The sequence below is a fragment of the Brachycentrus maculatus genome, unplaced genomic scaffold (genome assembly GCF_059751285.1).
Source record: "Brachycentrus maculatus isolate JH-2025_06_01 unplaced genomic scaffold, ASM5975128v1 h1tg000415l, whole genome shotgun sequence".
Lineage (NCBI taxonomy): Eukaryota > Metazoa > Arthropoda > Insecta > Trichoptera > Brachycentridae > Brachycentrus > Brachycentrus maculatus.
Window position 1 is genome coordinate 35495 of NW_028281164.1, and position 19748 is coordinate 55242.

The 19748-nt window shown below is 30.7% G+C and overlaps 1 protein-coding gene across 1 annotated transcript in view; it reads right to left on the reverse strand.

Moving 5' to 3' along the window:
* LOC148302770 (uncharacterized) overlaps positions 1-19466 on the reverse strand; it is a 49251-nt gene extending 29785 nt beyond the window's left edge. Inside the window, exons 1-2 of the mRNA XM_088271037.1 lie at positions 19235-19466; positions 6718-6854 (exon numbers count right to left, since the gene is read on the reverse strand). Coding sequence (XP_088127163.1) covers positions 6718-6854; positions 19235-19466 — 369 coding nt within the window. The remainder of the gene's footprint in view (positions 1-6717; positions 6855-19234) is intronic.
* Between the last annotated feature and the right edge of the window lie 282 nt (positions 19467-19748).

The following is a 19748-nucleotide window of genomic DNA, read 5'->3' on the forward strand; positions in this document are numbered from 1 at the left end:
AATTAATCTCGAGTGCTTAATGTTTTGTTTACGTCAATAAAATATTGTTAATACGTTTTCGTCGTTGTTCGTTTTTAAAAAGGCGTGAATTTGGAACTTGAATTGGATGCTTCAATATTTTAGAAGCTTTCATGTAATATTTTGATTTATACAGTTTATATTGTTTTATTTTATTTATATTATTTTATAAAATGTTGAATAAAATCACATTCAACACATTCGCGATTTTAGATATATAAATCACGATTGGAGTTTGTGTTTTATCCTTTTATATAACAATACCGTCACAATAATTTACTTTTTGAACAATAGACTAGAAGATTTTTTTTTATTTTCCACAAAATCACGACAAAACGCAATTCCCAGAAGCATTAAAATCTGAATGATCATACATCGCTCACTCCTTTCAAGAACGTCATAAATCAAAATACTTGATTTTTCAGGAGAACGATTTTAAAGTTTAAAAATATAACACAATGTATTAAAAATAAATATCAGGCCACTTATTGAACTTTTTACTGTGCAACAGATCTTTTTAGGTAAAACCTGAAGGTTTCTTCTACATTTGAAAAATATTTAATTTATTTATAAAAATAATTAAACAACACATTTTCTTCAAAATGCAAAATTACATTTTCTGCCCTGTAGCGGGTAAATATTAAGTTAAAAATATGCCTCTTTTGCTGGGATATAGTACATTTTCTGGGCATTCCGAAAACATGCACAACTGAAAATTGACGATTTTTGATTTATGACGTTCTTGAAAGGAGTGAGCGACATATGTTACAAAGGTTGGGAGTAATCATTTGTAATTTCACTATATAACAGAATTTAATATTTTATTTTAATATTTCTAGCCTATGAAACATATTATGTGTTCCTGGTACGATAAATGAGATTGTTTTTTACACAAATATTAAAATCTCAATAATCATACCAGGAGTACGTTTAAAACGTTACATATGAATTTGTAACTTCTTTACAAACCATTCTAAATATTGTATTATTTGTAACCTATAAAACATTTTGTACGCTTCTAGTATTATCAATGAGATTGTTAATTTACAAAAACATTAAAATCAAAATGATCATATTATGAGTATAAAAAATGTTACATAGGTGAGAAATAGTCCCTTGGGATTTCAATTTCCAAACCGTTCTACATATTTATTTTGGTCTAGTGAAATAAGTAACAGAACTTCCATAACCAGGAGATCCCATTGTATTGGTTAAATTCTGATTTTTCGATTAACATTTATTTCAAAATTATTCTGCTTTACTGATTCGTAGATTGTTCTCTGGTTTTTCTATTAAGTTTTGCTACTTGATGGTTTCAAATTATTACAAAAGTTTTTAAATAGACGGTTTAACTTGATTATTCTGAGTCTAGCTCGGATATTACGTTTCAGGCTTATTACAAGAAGAGAAAATTAAGCCAGCTACGAATGTTGTCAAATTCAAAGTATAACCAATCTTTAAAATCTATTATTTTTATGGTCACAGTTTTTTTAACATTTAAAAATAAAACTTATTTAGTTGCACCAATAAGTAGTAAATTAATCACAGCAAGTAAAAAAAACGTCATAAATACGATTGGTATCTTTATTGACATCGTAATCATTAATGTTGGATAGATGTAATAAATACATCAGCATAACTATTTCAAGCATTAATATAAGCTTCAGCTTGTTTTTTTGGCACTTTGAATGATGAGGTGTAGTATTCCAGTCAAATTATTGGAATGTTGGTTTTCAGATTGGTAAAAGATAATAGGTGTACTCTTTACTTTTCAGATAGTTTCATTAAAAGATGGGAGGTGTCAATTAAACAATTTATTGGTGTATTTAAAAATATGAGTAAATGAAAAAAATGTGTGTTTTGAAAAATCAATCCGGACTGAAAAATGATATGAAATACGAAAATGGCGGTACCTTTTTGTCGTTCACTTAACTATGACTCATCCTGTATAGAAGAAACTGACAGTATGAGCGGAGGAATATACTGAATACCTGAGAATTTACCCCATAAAAAAATATTTAAAACAAAATATGAATCTACGTATCTATAAAGTATAACAGTTTGTAAAATATCATATATGTGTGAATAATGGTTAATATTTCATTTTCCACATAAGTTAGCTAGTTTAACATAAAAATAAAATATTATGGAATATTTAAATCTGAATGAACTATAACGACCAAAATATTTATAGGGCGTAGGAAATTACGATTATTTATGATCATTTTGAAAAATTTCACGTTTCTATGGACTCGTATTGCCGTTATAATATTAACATATTTATAAAATAATGTGCCGGTAAAATAATGTCACTGAATAAACATGAATTTATTCATTACGTTCTACTGCCTTATAATTTGATTGGCAATGTTACCGCTACGATGTATTTATAGCCCCAATTTACCACTACTCCCTTACCTATTAAATACTGTGATTTCATAAAAAGGGTCATAAAAAGGGATCAAATATTTCAACAAACGTAGAAATATGTTGTCACTTTTGACAATGATACCGGATTAATTTGTCTCACGGATACCAATTTCAACTCAAACCTAGTGAATTGGTAAACGCCGATAAGTTGGTAATATGGAATATATTCGCAACACGACCTGAATAGTGAATACGATAAGCCCATGTTCATTATAAATGATTATTCGGGTGACATTAAATTCTGACAATTAGAGCTCCCATTCCATGCTAATTATTGAAATAAATTAAAATGATACAAGAAATTTAAAAAAAATATATTTACACACTTTTACAAACAAGACTTTAAACATAATATTTTTAAATATGATATTTTTCCCTTATCCACACTCAATGATGCAAAGGGCACTGCATTGTATTGACACAGTGTTATCTTGATCTTTACTTATGCGAAGGCGAGGTGATCACTCCTGCCCTTAAAAAAATAAAAAATATAAAAAATACAAGACATTCTTATTGAGTTATTTAAATCTGTTATTTTGTTGCATAAGCTTCATGAAGTAACTACAAATATTAAAAGTAACAATGTAAAGGAAAAATGTAAACTTAATTAAAATATTGTAAGGCAGTAAGTTTTCAAGTGATTAATCTTTGGAAAAATATAAAAAAATATAACCAAGTGTGGAAATTTTGTTGACAAGAAATAATAATTTTTAAAAGTGTTTTCTTACATTGTCATATAAAATCCATATTTCAAATTGTTGCGTAAAATTTTCATAGATTCAATTTACGATACTTCAAAAGGTTGATAGTAAAAAAATTGATCACCTCAATAAATGCCCTGATAAAATATGTATTAACACTTTTGCATTTGATTTAAACGGAGTTGACACCGAACGGGTTGAAAAAAAACATCCCTTCGCAGAAAAGTGCGCAGACTTTATGATGGCAGTAAATGCTCCGAGAACATAAAGTACGCCATCTTTCTTCTCCCTACAAGAGGGAAGCTTCTTACAACTTAAGGGAACTTCGCAAGTGATGGAAAGAAAAACAAAATAAAATGTCTTGCAATTTACATAATACAGTGAATGTTCCGGAACTCGGGGGGAAATCATAATTTTCTCAAAATACTCATTTAGATTCGAATGATTTTTTTTTGCATTAGAAGATTAAATCAATCAAACATGTTATTTTATTAATGCACAATAAAAAAATATGTAGAATAATGTAATATATTAAGTTATTGCACGGTTAAAACAAGCCTCTTTATAAATCTAGCTAACTCTTTCTCTTATCAAATTGTATTGTTTTTGTTATTTCTACGAGTAAACAAGTAATATTTAATTTTTCTTTTCATGTTTATCACCCGTCAAAAAAATCTTATTTGTCAATGTTTTAGCACAAAGATTACGTAATAGTCTCTGAAAAAATCTCCTAATAAAATCATAAAAAATAACAAAAAGCTCACGCGTTTTTTGTTATAAAAATGAATTTTTGAGACAAAAAATTGTAATCTAAGGAACTTTGGAGGCTTTCGGGACAAGCATAACAGAAACATTTCATGTATTTTATCTCTTAAACCTTCCCAAATGAAATATAGTTGAACTGTCGTAAAAACCTGAGAGTTTAAAAATGTTGGGAGTTTTCGTTATTTTGGGATTTTTCGGAATTTATATTTTCCCCTTTGTATAAAACCGCACTTTGGTTGTTCCTGTCCGCAATACAATGGCGTCACGGGGATAACGCGAGAACTACAATTTTATACACACTTTAGTGTTGAATAAAGTCTGTTCGGATGGCGCCTGGTAATGTGTTCATAAACGTAAAACGCAGAACGGTTCTTAAATATTTCATCATATTATTCGACTTTATGCGCGAGAGGGTGGTACGAAAATTAATAACAGGAAATTAAATCAGAAGTAGACAACTCTAGTGGAACAGAAACATAATCTGCTTTACAATATTTTGAGTGTGTCCAAATACTTGGTCACAAATCTGGATTATCTCCGCTTAGGGGTTATTTTATACATTTTTGACATCTCAACATAGACGAAAAACAATATGGAAGGGCTAACGACAGTCATATGCTTGGTTAAATGATCACTTTACACAATTGGTGAATGTTACACGTATGTAAAGTGATTACTTAACCAAGCGTATGATGGTCATAAGCCCTGTAAATATTCGTCTTCATCTATGATGAGATGTCAAAAATGTATAATCTGCTTTATAATACCACTAATACATACGTAAAAAAACAAATTATGCTACCATATCGCCGTTTCACTGTAAGGGTACGCAAAGAGGATGGAACGCCAAACTTGCTTGCCATACATTCCTAAATTCCTCCACATCCGTAGATCTCTCTCTGATCACGTTGACTTTTGACATGATCAGATATTAGGTTCAGATCGATTTGATCGTGCCAATCTTGAATGTCCTTGTTCTTTTCACCCATTCACATTTTCCAAAATACTATCTTTATCATCTCTTCACATTACCAGACCACCTCAAAGGACATTTCTTAATCTTTTTCATTATCCCCAACTCAATATTTCTGTCATTTTTTTTTCATACATTCGTCGCATTTAAACGACGTTAATATGTTTTCATCCTTTTTTGCCAATTCCATGATTTGCCTTCATATGTACATCAGTGTTGGCACTAGCACCTCGTTGTAAACTGCTATTTTAAAAAATCGCACATGAGACGTTGAAATTGCTACGGTCAAGTAGAAAAAGCTACCGAAAAAAACTTTATAAAATGCTATTAATTTTAGTAAGGTTTTAATTTTTGTCTTTATATATAATGATTTCATATGATTTTAATAGTCATACACCAATCGATCAATGTACTAGGCATAAGAACATCAACCACAGACTGCGATTTGAGCCACTCGCTGGTCTGATCTCGGAAAGCATACGATCTCGGTTCTACATATAAAGCTTCCTGTATAAGCTTACAAACGGGCCGCGTAAAATTGCATGCATTTTTGCATCGCGCCAACCGCATTGCGTTCTTTACATTCTTCATGCCATGTAATATCTACTCTTCCCAAAATAAAATCCGTTTATTTTTTTTAATGTAATATTGAATTAGTAAAAACAATTAAATGTAAAAAAAATGTGAAACGTGTTTCGATGCACTCAGCATCATTATGAAATACCATATGATATCGTTAAATGTGTCAAAATAAAGTTATTGTAGTGTTTCAATAATAAGTGATTTTACCAATTAAATATTTAATTTTAAAATGTATGGTAAAAAGACTACTACGAGGTGACTTATAACTGACCGTATTAATCAATAAATAAAAAATATATTAATTTAAGTTTTACATTAATTATTGTTTCGGCATTCACATTGTGGTATATACTACTTTAATAAGTGGTGTTTACCAAGTCAAACTTAACTTCAAAATGATAAGATATTAGCACAAAGTGACTATCAAATCAATTAATGAAATTTTCTTTTTAGTAGTTTACAAATTTGTGTACATTATGAGATAACATACAAGAACAAAATAAATATTTTTAATATTTTTCTGCCATACAAATGTAAATTAACATTTTATGTAATTTCTAAAATATGTTATTATTTTGGAAGAAACGAATTATAGCAATTTGATCCATGAACGGAGATCGTATTGCGTTCCGAGAACGCTATGCTGCAACTTATTACCCCATTTTGGTTAGTAAGTGTACATATATGGACAGCCACAATTTAACGGTAAATAAATAAATCAATTATACATGTAAAAAAAATCAATGATAAAACGTAATATTTCGAAAATGTGTTACCTTTTTATTGAATTTTATTCAATTATATATTTAACCTGAAATAACTCTTAATAAAATAATTACATTACTTTTCAATTGATTTTGAATTTTAAAATATATTATAAAACTCAGAATGAATGCTGTTGTCCGACCTACTGACCCGAATATCAAAATAATATTCTCAGAGTTTTCTTAGAATATTATTATATTATATTATATTATATAATATCACTTCTAAAGTCTAGTAGTGAAACAAATCGTTGATTACTCGACATAACATGTATTTAAGTTCAATTTCCAAGTAAATAAATATAAGGATCAGTAAAAAATCATTATAATTATTTCAAATACTATTGAAAACAACACAAAATTGATAATCTAATCTATGTTAACATCTTATATCACTGTATCGGTATCACATATAAAGCGTCATAATATTCAGGGCTATTTTTATACTTATTATAAAAGGAACATAAAATAAAAATGTATTTACCTGTACAATATCCCCATGAACGTGACCGTTGGCAGTGAAGGTAAGATGGCATAGAAAGGGTAGTCTACCCTCTATTGGTTTTCCCAGTTTCAGCTCATAAGTTTTTCCGACATCTCCATAATAGGTCCGATTACAAACTGCAAAAAAACATCATAATGAAAACAAAGGTATTTTTCGGCTAAACTATGAATACAAATGGATGATATAAACATAAAATGATAAAAATCGTTTAAAATAGTAGTTATATTTGATGAAGCATTTCATGAGAGGAAAGAAATAAAACGTAAAATGCTTTTTTCTTAAACTAATATAAATTCACTCTCCTTACCATCTACTGTTTACTTTGGGTAATGCCACTTTTAAACACTTATTTGTGACTACCAGTTTTAGAAAATCATTCCGTCGTCAAGTAATTAAAATTAAAATAAAATTAATACATTGACATTTTAAAAATTATAACGATTTGACATTTGTATAAAAATGAAATTTTGAGAAAAAGACGAGTAATGAATCACAATGGGAATATTTTCAAAAGTGGACTCGAAGTTAAATTTAGTTGGTTATTTATTAAGGGTAAGTCTTTACTAATTGCTTTACTAATTTCTAATTCTTATAGATTATCTAAACAATGACCAGTTTTATTTACATGTAAAATTTCTATTCTTGTTTGTGTAAAAAAAATCTACACAAATGTCAAATCGCGATAATTTTATTCTAATTTTAATGACCTGATGATAGTCATAAATAAGTGTTTTAAAAAGTGGTATTACAAAGTAAACAACGGATGGTAAGAAGAGTATTTTATTACCATACCACAAAGTTATCAATGCTTTTAATATACAAAACATAATATAAATTCTTTTGCTCTTATTATATTCACAAATATTTTAATTTCAAGCTTTATTGCAGGCCTCAGCGATCCGTTTTTAAACATAAGAAACAAGTTATAATGTGTTAGAATGGGGTGGGTGTTAGAGTGGGCTCGTAGCCAGAAACAATCAGTTAGAGTCTGCGACACTAACCACGGGACCAAAACCCGACACAAGAATATTGCAATAAAACGATGCATCTTCGAGTTTATCGACTTAAGAGAATGGTTAAATTGCTTGAAGTCATAACTTCTGCAGATAAAGTTTACAAAGCAATTTGTTAGCCAACCTTCATACTGAAGTAGTCCGATAAGAAGGGAATAAATTAAACATTTGAAAATATTAGTGAAAGGCTTATGTAACTGTACAAATCTTATTGTTCAATAATACCACAAAGCTTAATATTGATTTCTTTGTTCGAAGTATTCAATTAGTACAATAACGCCATATAATAAAGCAACAATAATCAAAACCAAGTCAATCACTATACCTTTTAGTTTGTAGTATTTGTTATAAATGTATGTATTTATGTGTGCATTTGTTTCAATCTTAATAATTACATAATAATAATAACAATAAATCAAATGAGAAATCCAAGAGGGTAAAGAAGGAAATAAAGTATTCAAATATTAGAAATGGCAAAAACAGACTTTATATGTTTAAATAATAACAATGTGACGTTATTTTAAGAGAAGACCTTTTCCATAATACTTCGATGATTATGTCATGATGTATTATTTTTCGAACCATGATATTATTTTACCGTCAAAAATAATCAGTTTCTCACGTAAATATAAAATGGCGTTTATCTGAAAAAACAGTCTGAACGAAAATTTGTATTTTTTGTAATAATTGTATTCTTGTCGGTAAAACTTTTTTATAGTGATAGCGATAACGGTGTTTTGTTTCGTAATATAAATTGAAATGTTGTGGATCAGAAATCGATATGATTTTTTTTTAAATATTAACTTATAAAAAAATATATATACATTAAGCGTATTTTTCATTCAAAATAAATTGATTTTGCTTCAGGAATATTAATTTTATCAAAAATGAGAGCCTTCAATCAGTTATCTAAACAAATATTTCAGATGAGAAAATTGGTTAAAATATTAATCTCCTTCCTTTTTTTATATTAAAAATCCAATACCCGATAAAATGAAAATAAAAATCAGGAAGATACTGTCATCAAATTTAATGAAAATCCCTACATCAGGATTGGTCGACGTACTATCGTACATACAAACAAGATCCAAGTTTTTAATTAAATTGGTTTTCACCTGTATTTCTCATAGGCAATGTTTTATCTTTGAACAGGCTTCACTAAAGAGAACTTTGAAGCAAAAATCAACTACGCACATTTAAACTATTTCATTAATTTAAAATACCACTTTTTGAAATTTATTAATGTAAACACGACCAGTTTCAACATTTACAGATGTTCTCATCAATAAGTAAAAATACAAAATAACAAGCAATAAATAATCCAGGTTGTGATTGATTCTGTAAAAATAATTATTAATAAAAACTTTTATAAATTCCTCACTCTTTCTTTCTACATTCCGTTAAATCAAACCCCACCGCCAAATATCCCCTTTCAGTTAATATCCTACTTACCTCTATCAATACTTACATTTTGGATAATTGCTTTTTAATTTATGTTTTTAAGTATCGATTAGAACATTTATTGTTCTTGAAACTAGTCGTGTTTATTTTAATAATCTAAAAAATGGTTGCAAACAAACAAGTGTTTTATTTCATTTTTAAATCATCATGTATTAATAATCCTGTTAGAACCTTACATACATCCAAATAAAAGGGTATAAGCTAAATTAAAGCTTTTCCAATGTAATCGCAGATGTCTCTAGTGAACTCGCATGTAGTGTGTCATGAGAATAATGGTATATAAAGGAGTTCCAAAAAATTGAATAGTGTGGTTCTCAATCATGGTATAATGGTGAATGTTGCACGTGTGTAAAGTGATCGCTTATCTATCCTATGACAAGTCATAAAAGCTGTAAATATCCAGACATCCATATTCTTCTATATCTGTGTGGAGATATTAATATAAATAACTCTAAGTGGAGAAAAACCCAAAATCAATCATGAACAAATATTTGGACATACTAAAAATATTGCCCATTTATCTGTGTTCACTCTCTCGTGGACTTAAAGTGATTTATCGCTGAAGCCCCTATATCTTCATTCAAATATTTTCCACTTGATCCATCTAGGTTCCGTCAAATCCCAAATATTTATATCTTGACATATCAGAAATGTGAAGGTTACACTGGCCAACAATGATTTTGTAACTGAAATTTTGATGACTGATTTGGGCTGACTTAATCGTTCTTATTCAAAGTCTATATGGTGACAAGCTTGTAACACGTCAAGTTTTGATGTTACAGTCATATTATTGTTTGTATGGAACCCATACGTTGAAACCGTAATAGTGGTTGGTATCTAGACATTTTTTAGTCTAAGGTCTAAGGGATTTAAAAAATATATCGATAATTATGCAGTAACAGTGGAAATATATTAACTTTTACTTATTTTTTTTTACAAAAATGTTAATAATATTAGTACATAACCACTCACAGAGATTTTTATGTCTACCGGTTTCGAGACGTACCCATCTCTTCATCAGGACAATCACTATTACTATAGTGATTGTCCTGACGAAGAGACGGGTACGTCTCGAAACCGGTAGACATAAAAATCTCGGTGAGTGGTTATATACTAATATTATTAACATTTTTGTTAAAAAAAAGTAAAAATGACTAACCACAAAGTAAATGCTTTAAATATCAATAATATTGAGAATATTTATCAACTTATTAATATTGAATAGGATAGCATTGTATGTTTATATAAATATTTAGACATAAACAATAAGATAAACTTTGGTCAATAACGGAATAAAAAATATTATTACCTAAAAAATCTGACATGCTACATTTTTTTTGCTTTCGTTTTTGAAATCAGCTATGCAAATTGCATAAAGATCAGGTATTTTCATGCCAGTTACAAAATAAAAGTCGAAAATTGTTGCCCAGTGTTATTATTCATATTTGAATTTTTTAAATTAATGACACGGTATCTCAATATTATTAAATGTGAAGGCGATTCGTACGGCTGGTTTGCTAAACTAATTGAAATATTTTCTTTTAGCATTCTACGTGGGTTTTGTTTGGATAGGACCGGTATGTGTTAGTCCCTGAATATTTATATGAAAAGGGTGATGCCACAATCAATGGTCACCCTTTGATGGCTCATCGGTGAATCGAAGCGTAAAACACGAGGAAAATGTAATTTGGAAAATGTCCCCGTAAGAAGCTGAGCGCATATTGTCCCCTACGATCTCATTGTACACCATAATTAGGGTCGCACCCTTTCACGGCGTTCAGATGAATTATAAATAATATGTCACATTTTCGCGAAATGGTATCGTTTGTAACAGAGGGTATTGAAATCCTTTTACTGTGACAAAAATGAAACCATAAAAGTCTGTTGAATTTAACGCTAGACTCTGTTTTATACTTTCTACTTGAGCAAATTTCTTTTTATGAATTACTTTAAATCACAATAATTCAGCAGATTCAAAATGATATATAATTTAGATATTAAGATTGCCCGAAAAATAGAGATCTTTGAGCCGGAACGTAAATCCACCATTCAAGGTTAATTAGCAGTTCTTTAAAATACATGAATTAAATATCATACATTACGTATAAAAAAAACTTGCTAGTATTTAAAAATGTTGTTCACTCCAATAAGAGAGTTTTCGTAATATTTTTATAATCACGGAAAGATAAGACAAATTTTTCATTTAAGCACGGAAAGATAGAATAAAGAAAAAAATAAAAAGGAAAGTTCACAACATTTTGAGTGTGTCCAAAAACTTGGTTCACAAATCTGGATTTCTCCAGAATTTACTTAACGCTGTTGGCATTTTAACAAAGATGAAGTCTGGGTATATATGGGGCTTACGACCATTCATGGGCTTTACATACGTGCAACATCAACGATTCTACCCATGATTGACAAGCATACTACTAAAAAAAATTAAACATAAATATATGGTCAATCTCATGACGTTTCATGACTGAGTTCACAACAGCATCTATGATTAAATTAAGGATGCTTTTATTTAGCAAAAATCCTTATCTTTGTATGCAATATCTAAAACCGGATTCTTTACACACTGGGAAATGCATGACCTGTTATTTAGATTGGACGCAGCTTATACTTGACCAGTTATTTTATTTACAAACAAAAATTTTGTTTAAGTAAAAAATAAAGAATTTCTATGAGAGATATCTTAAAATTTCCTTTTCATTTTATATTTAATAATGTGAACCTTTTTAACGACTTAGGGATAATGTTTACATCATTATAGATCGTATTTTAGAAGTTCAAACAAAATCACATTTATTAATCGAAGTTTCCCGTATGCGTAAACAGTTTTTTTCATATTATTTCTCCCGCCTTTCACCTTTCAAAATAATAATACTCATCAACATGAGTGAACCTCATACGCTCTATGTGAGCAAATAATGACTTTCTGAACAGCGTCGCTAATGGCCATATTTCCAAAGCATTTATCTTGCTTTCATCATTTCCGTACCGTATTATTATTGATTGCATACCTTTGTACTTACATAATCCCAATAGATATATGCATTGTCACATTATTAAAGGTTTATTTATGATAAACTAGTGGACAAATGCGATTTTTGCAGATATGTTACAAACGAATTTATATTTATCTTTTTTCTTAGGACTATATAGAGAGGGTAATATCTAGAGAAAGGGAGTGAAAGGGTGATTTAATGGAAACATAGACAATAATGGCGATGAATTTGGAAAAACGTATTATTAATTCGTGTTTTATCAGTATTTAAATTCTTATATACTTCTAAATTTTCTAAATATTTTATGACTTGCTCTTTTAAGTCACATACAATACAATGATCACATGTATGCATATAAAAATATCTGTATTTTTCAAAACTAATCTTGTGAATTGAAAGAAAACTCAATTAGTGGTCTGATAAAAGTGTTAAATTTTTAATTAAAATTTTACTTAGTAAATACCACTATTTCTTAAAATCTACTGCAACACGTGTTTCGATGCATTCCGTATCATTTTCTAACACCGCAACGTGTTTTTATGTGGAATGCGTCGAAACACATGTCGCAGTACATTTTAAGAAATAGTGGTATTTACTTAGTAAAACTTCAATTCAAAATTAATAATCAACTTTACAACATTTTGAGTGTGTCCAAATACTTGTTCACAAAATCTGGATTATCTCCAATTATAGGAGTTATTTTCATATTATTTTTTAACATCTCATCAAAGATGAAGAAGAATATGGAAGTCTGGGCATTTACGGGGCTGACGACCGTCATAGGCTGATTTTAGTGATCACTTTACACACGTGTAACATTCACCAATTCTACCCATTATTGACAACCACACTACTCAAATTCTTGGAAGTTCTATATATATGAACCAATTTAGAAACCTTGTTGTTGAATCACTAGAACTTCACTAGAGACATCTATTGGTAAGATGTAAAGAAGCTTTTTACTAAGCAGAAACTCTTATATTAGTATGTGAGGTCCAAATCCTGGATTATAATCACACACATGAGAAACGCCAGAAAATACCTTTTTAATTTTTATTATTAAGCTTATAATTTGACCAGATAATTTATTTACAACATTTTGAGTGAGTCCAAATACTTGTTCACAAAATCTGGATTATCTCCAATTATAGGAGTTATTTTCATATTATTTTTTGACATCTCATCAAAGATGAAGAAGAATATGGAAGTCTGGGCATTTACGGGGCTGACGACCGTCATAGGCTGGTTTATGTGATCACTTTACACACGTAAGAATTTGAGTAGTGTGGTTGTCAATAATGGGTAGAATTGGTGAATGTTACACGTGTGTAAAGTGATCACTTAAACCAGCCTATGACGGTCGTCAGCCCCGTAAATGCCCAGACTTCCATATTCTTCTTCATCTTTGATGAGATGTTAAAAAATAATATGAAAATAATTAACTTGTCATTCCACAAAGTAAATGCCAAATTAATAAGTAATAAAGATGAAGGTAAGGTTTTAATTACATATGATATATATAATACTAAAGAATTGAGGAAAAATCAATGAACAAATTACACGATACATGATAGTAAAGCATAGCTTATTTACATCCAGCATCATATTACATATTTTACGCTGTATCAGAGGAAACAAAAAGTTATTTGGTTATAAATCATATCAGAATCGTTTGAAGTAGTTCGACTCCAAACCCAACGATTTCAGATCGATTCAAATGAACGTATCCCTCGACTTAATTTTTATCCCAAACAAAATTATCTTTGTGTATCCAGTCAGCCAAAAGTAATATACGGTTTGGTTCGCTCACACCCGTAACGAATGAAACTAAGTTCAAATTAAATTTTAGCAATGCCGTTAAATAAATTCCCAACATCAATAGGGGACGCAAAATCATTTTCTGTCTTAAGCCGAGTTGAAATTTGATAATTCCCAACTCAATTAGAAACGGCAAATTCCATTATGGGCCCAAACTAAGGTCGCCACCGTCACATTACGGTTGTGAGTTTCCTGTTGGCAAAAACTTGTTATTTGTACCTGAGGTTCATGATTTAGCTTTAATTTTAAATCGGAAAGCGAAGCGTAAAACAAGAGGTATTACCTTAAAAAACACATTAATAATGTGAAAGTATGAGAAGAAAAGTTTTACGGTGGTAAATTGACATCGGAGTATTTTTAGAATTATTCTCATTTCAGTATATCATTTTAGTATTTACTCGTGTGTCCCATACAGGTGGCGCAAGATGAAGATGAAGATCTTCATCTTTGATGAGATGTCAAAAAATAATACGAAAAATAACTCCTATAATTGGAGATAATCCAGATTTGTGAACAAGTATTTGGACACACAAAAAATGTTGTAAATAAATATTAAAATTAAAAATTGACATCAACTTTAAAACATCAATGTTTACAAATTAAAAAATAAAAGAAAATTTAATAGTTATTTTAACATAAATGTGGAATTGTTTAATTAGCTTTATGTTTATTAATGTAACTATTTTTGTTAATGTAAGTATTTTTAATTATTTACTTTTTTATGTACAATTCCCGAACAAATAAAATAAAAAATAAATAAAATCGAAATCGTCTTTAAATTACGTATTTATAATATAAATATAAATAAATATCTATAATATTTTTTTAAAGAATGATTGTAGTAGAGTAAAGAATTTATATCTTCTACAAAGGGATGTCAGCCTGATTTTCTTAATTAAATTTAAAATAAATCCTTCGCAAAAGAAAATATTTCCTTAAAACTTGTTAACAGTAAAAGGTGTACTTTCATTCTTAAATACTTGATTACTGTAAATTAAGGTGGTTGAATGAGTACACAAACGGGCATTGCTTTTAATTAAAGCTTTGCTCAAAATAACTTGGTAATGTTGAATATAGTATTTTTATATTGTGATATTAAAATAAATTTAAAAAGGGCTAAGGAATCCGGTTGTAAAAACCCTTTCTAAAACAAGTGATAATCCTCCTGAAACCCAAAAGCTGGGGTCTGATCCTGGATGTATAAATGTATACAGGAATCAATGAGGATTAGGTAAAGGCCGGATTTGTCAATGTCCTATTACCCATCTCTTCATCCCTTTTATTCTTGTACATAATAATAGAAAGGAATTATTTTGAAGTATACAAGGAATTATTTTATAAGTGAACTGTTATTTTTATTGGGGAATAATGATCTGATACAGAGTAATTTAAATAAACTTAAAAATGTAAATTTGTGTAGAGGCTTTTTTTGGTAAAGAAGATAAAAATAAATATCGTTCAGGGAAAACATCTTTTTCTTTATAATGATTTTAAATAGTATTCATGTTACACAATATTTCAAATAGGTATTTCCAAATTCGTGTACCAAAATATATTTTTTTAAATTACATTAAACTTTTCATTGCAATAAACGTAGTTTTTTAGTTAATAAACTTCTTGAATGAAATACATGCATTTTTTATAGTATTTTTAGTGTTTTCGGTTGGATTATTGTTACATAGATTTTTGTTATATATTCATTGAAATGCAACATGTATGAGCCATGTGTTTTGTAATTTTCTATTTACAACGAAGGTTTAACTAGTGTAACATACATAAAATGGTTTGAAAAATATAAATTATAGATATAAGAATGAGCTTATTTAACATAGTTGTAGTAAAGCACATAACTATTGGCAGGCTGTATAATGGATTTTAAATACTATTCAATATACTTACAGAAATACAGGTAGTAGAAATACGGCAAAAATCTGATTTAATTTCTTTAAACAGTTTTGAAAAACATATTTTTCCTTTTTTTAAATGTAATTGAATGCGTTTTGATATTCAACTACTAATTAACGAAATATTCTTATATAAATTAGATGTTTCCAAATTCTTCACAAGATACTCCATTTTCTTTGGCTTAGTATTTATGGAGCTAGTTAAACAAGAAAGTACATTACTTGTTCCAAACAGCTAAGCTGTATAATATCTCTCTTTCATCAAAAGCTCTATCCTTTGAGCGACATCCGAATTAATTGCTTTCCGCCTGCAGATTTATCACAACCTGTCAACCGAAGTATCGAGGGAAAGCAGTACCGTAAGACAAAATGACTTTCCAGCCATTTTAAGTTGAATTAGGGTTATCGAGCGAGATATACGCCTTCTTATCAATTCTCGAGAAGCTGTTCTCGAATCTCGCAAGTTGGGGGATGGTTCTAATATGAGCGTCACGTTCTATGAAACACCGAACCCGGTAGCGTGGCGCATACTCACTGCGGGATGAATAGGAAACTACGGAAAGGGTGGTTCGGGGTAAATAAGACCGCGGGGCCAAACGAAACAGATCTAGCAAATGCCACGTCACGTCGAGTGTGAATTATTAACAAAAATAAAGGAAACGAAACTATTTTTAGCGTTTTTACCATTTCTTATTCTATCAACGTTACACATTTTCTTTGGCCAGGTTTTTAGTTGCGTTACAGATTTTAACCGTAATATACGCAAAAACGTGCAAAATACAAACTTGTATTGTTTTATTAAGTTTATTTTATGACTATGCGTATTTTATCGTAAAAATAAATTTTATAATAATAAACGTATCAATCAATCAAATAATTATCTTGAATGGTTAAAATTTTGAAAACGATAATTACATTTGTTCATAAATATACTTAAAACCCAATACAGAAGCAAAAATTGGATCAAAAATAAGAATATTGAGTTTTTTTAAATCAAATAACATATTAATAAAAAAAAGCTTTAACCTTTAAATATGACATGTACGTTTAAAAAAAATCGTTTATAAATGTATTATTCCCGTAGTTGGTTGTGGTGTTAGCACAGAAATAAATTTTATATTCAGGAGTGGATTATGATTTCAAGCAAAAAATATTATTCACTTCCTTCCGCCTCTTTGTTCTGCGGGAAGGTACGGAATACTTAAATTCACTCTTTAAATTCCATCTCCGCAGAAATAATTAAAAAAAGGAAACCTATTGGTCTTCTCGGTACGAATTCAGCCCGATTTTTGCTGAGTTTTTAATTACGTTTTCGTAAGTTTACGCATACATAATCGTAAATCTCATTTCACCGCGAAGATTTCGATATAAAGTATCGCCAACCTTTTACGAAAGAAAAACAAAAATGTCCACAAACTTGTTTGTGAATGCAAATTATATTCTAACAACAATCATATCTCATTTAACTCCGAGGCCCCGGTTTTAAGGGAATTTTTCCCTGATGTTAAAGTTTATTCAAATTCTTTTCCGTGAAATGGAAATCCAGCGCTACTTCGGAGGTGAATATTTAATACAGTTTTAAGATGGAAAATTCTGTTTGTAGGCTTTAGTCATATGAAATATTCATATCGATATTTCAAAGTACGGAATCATAAACTCCGTGTATACGCTTGTTTAAGCACGTTTTTAGGTTAACATTTTTGTCCGTTTGTTTAAAGCATGAAAATAGTGCAAATCTATATTTAAAAATTCTTTTCTTTCAGTTTGGACTTTTAAATAATATTTTCCGTGTCGACTTGTAAATTTCAAAAAAGGGGTAATGTGATTTTTTGTTATAAAGCAACTCAATGCTTTCAAACACTCAGCGAACAGTTTGCCTGTATATTTCTTCGTCGAGTTTAGGTCGGCGTTAAATGAGGAAGCCGTTAATTCTTTTATTTGGTTTGTTCATTTTATGAGAGACAATCCATTTTCTCGCTTAATTTCAACTGTTTTCATTACTTACAGCTTCTCAAAATTCTCCTCGCTCCTTCTAGAAATATGTTCATGGTAGGAAAGAATCGTTTTTTTCCATATATAACATGGAGAAGCATTTCATTTCTAAGAGTCCAGGATGATATGTATCTTACAGTTCGAAGAATGCGTACCAATTATATGGATATCAAGCAAAACTAACGAACAATTTATTTCGAAGTATAATTTACCGCGCAATTGCAATAAAACACTCGCAACTTTTGAAAACTTTTCCGGAAAAAAACACTAACAAGTTTGTCGGAAAATCAAGATCGTTTCTTTGAATGTTGGCCGCACTCGAAGTGCTGGAAGTTTTCGTAATTAATGCAAAACTTATCCTCTCATGATGCACCCCAACCCCTTGCGCCCTGAGGGGACAAAGGGGTGTTTGTGAGTCTAAGGAAAGAGACTCAAATAAACGCTTCAAGGAGCACGACCAAAGTTTCCTTTCATCCCCCCGCCCCGGGGAATCCCATTAAAAATGTTGAATAATTTCGCGGGAAGCACGCGGAGGATGTGCGATGTCTTTAGCAGATTTACAATCTCCGAGAATCCGCGATTAGCGATCGATACGAGATCCGATATTCAGAGTACTCGATAAGTACCTAACTTTGCTCTCGAGACGTTGACTAATTGAAACTAGTCAAAAACTCTTATGGCACATTAAAGTTACTTCAACTATAGTTTCGAATCCTAACTGAAGATAATGATTTTTGGCTGATAAGAAATATCAGACTTAATGAATTATTGACATTAAGATATGCTACACGCTCGCAATAAACTTTTCATTGGTATATTATTATATTGAAAGTATTGTTAACTTTGTGGCATGGTAATATTGTCTGCCTCCGTAGCATAATAGTCAGCACGCTCAGCTACATTACTGGAGGTCCCGAGTTCGATTCCCAGGGGGGGGTGCCAAATAAATATAAGTGATTTTTTCACACTCCGTAGTGTAATGTCGTAGGTCCGCCTCCGTAGTGTAATAGTCAGCACGCTCGGCTACCGTTCTGGAGGTCCCGGGTTCGATTCCCAAGGGGGGTAAAATAAATATAAGTGATTTTTTCACTGTAATATTTATTCAATATTATTACCTTGGACTGGCACCTGAAGCGGAGGGCTGATCACCTTTCCTTCATGTGTTAATGATCAAGATAACACTGCGTTTATATGATGCAGTGCCCTATCCACCGATTGGTACAGATAAGGGTTTGAAGAATAGGAGTAAAAACAAGATAAAATAGGAATAACATATTGATAAGTTGATGGGGTATTCTACCTGTACAATATCTGGGCTCGTCGCTCCCGTCGCCGCAGTCGTCGTTCCCGTCGCAGTACCTGTCCAGCCGCACGCAGCTGCCGCTCCGGCAGGGGTACTCGGAGATGCGGCAGGCCGTGGCGGCCGAGGCGGCGCGTGCGGCCAGCAGCGCGGCGAGCAGAGCGGGCAGCAGCGCGGCCAGCAGCGCGGCGCGCACGCGGGGCCGCGCGGCCGGCCCGGGCGCCGCGGTCATGGCGCGCTCGCGCCCCAACGCGGACGGAGGGACACTGGCTCAATCTTCACCGTGCTTCTGTAATAATAGTCAGAAAACTTAATTTTTGAATTAAGAATGTGTTCCGCTTATAAAACAGCGAGCGGCAGAGAAAAACCAAGATGGCGGCGTTACGTCAGTTATAAGGAAGACTCGATAAACTTAATGTGTCGTTTTATAATGGTTTTTTTTTACTATTATTATAATTATATTTATTCAGTTAGATTAAATTACATTTTATATAAATTTTTATTTACATTTATT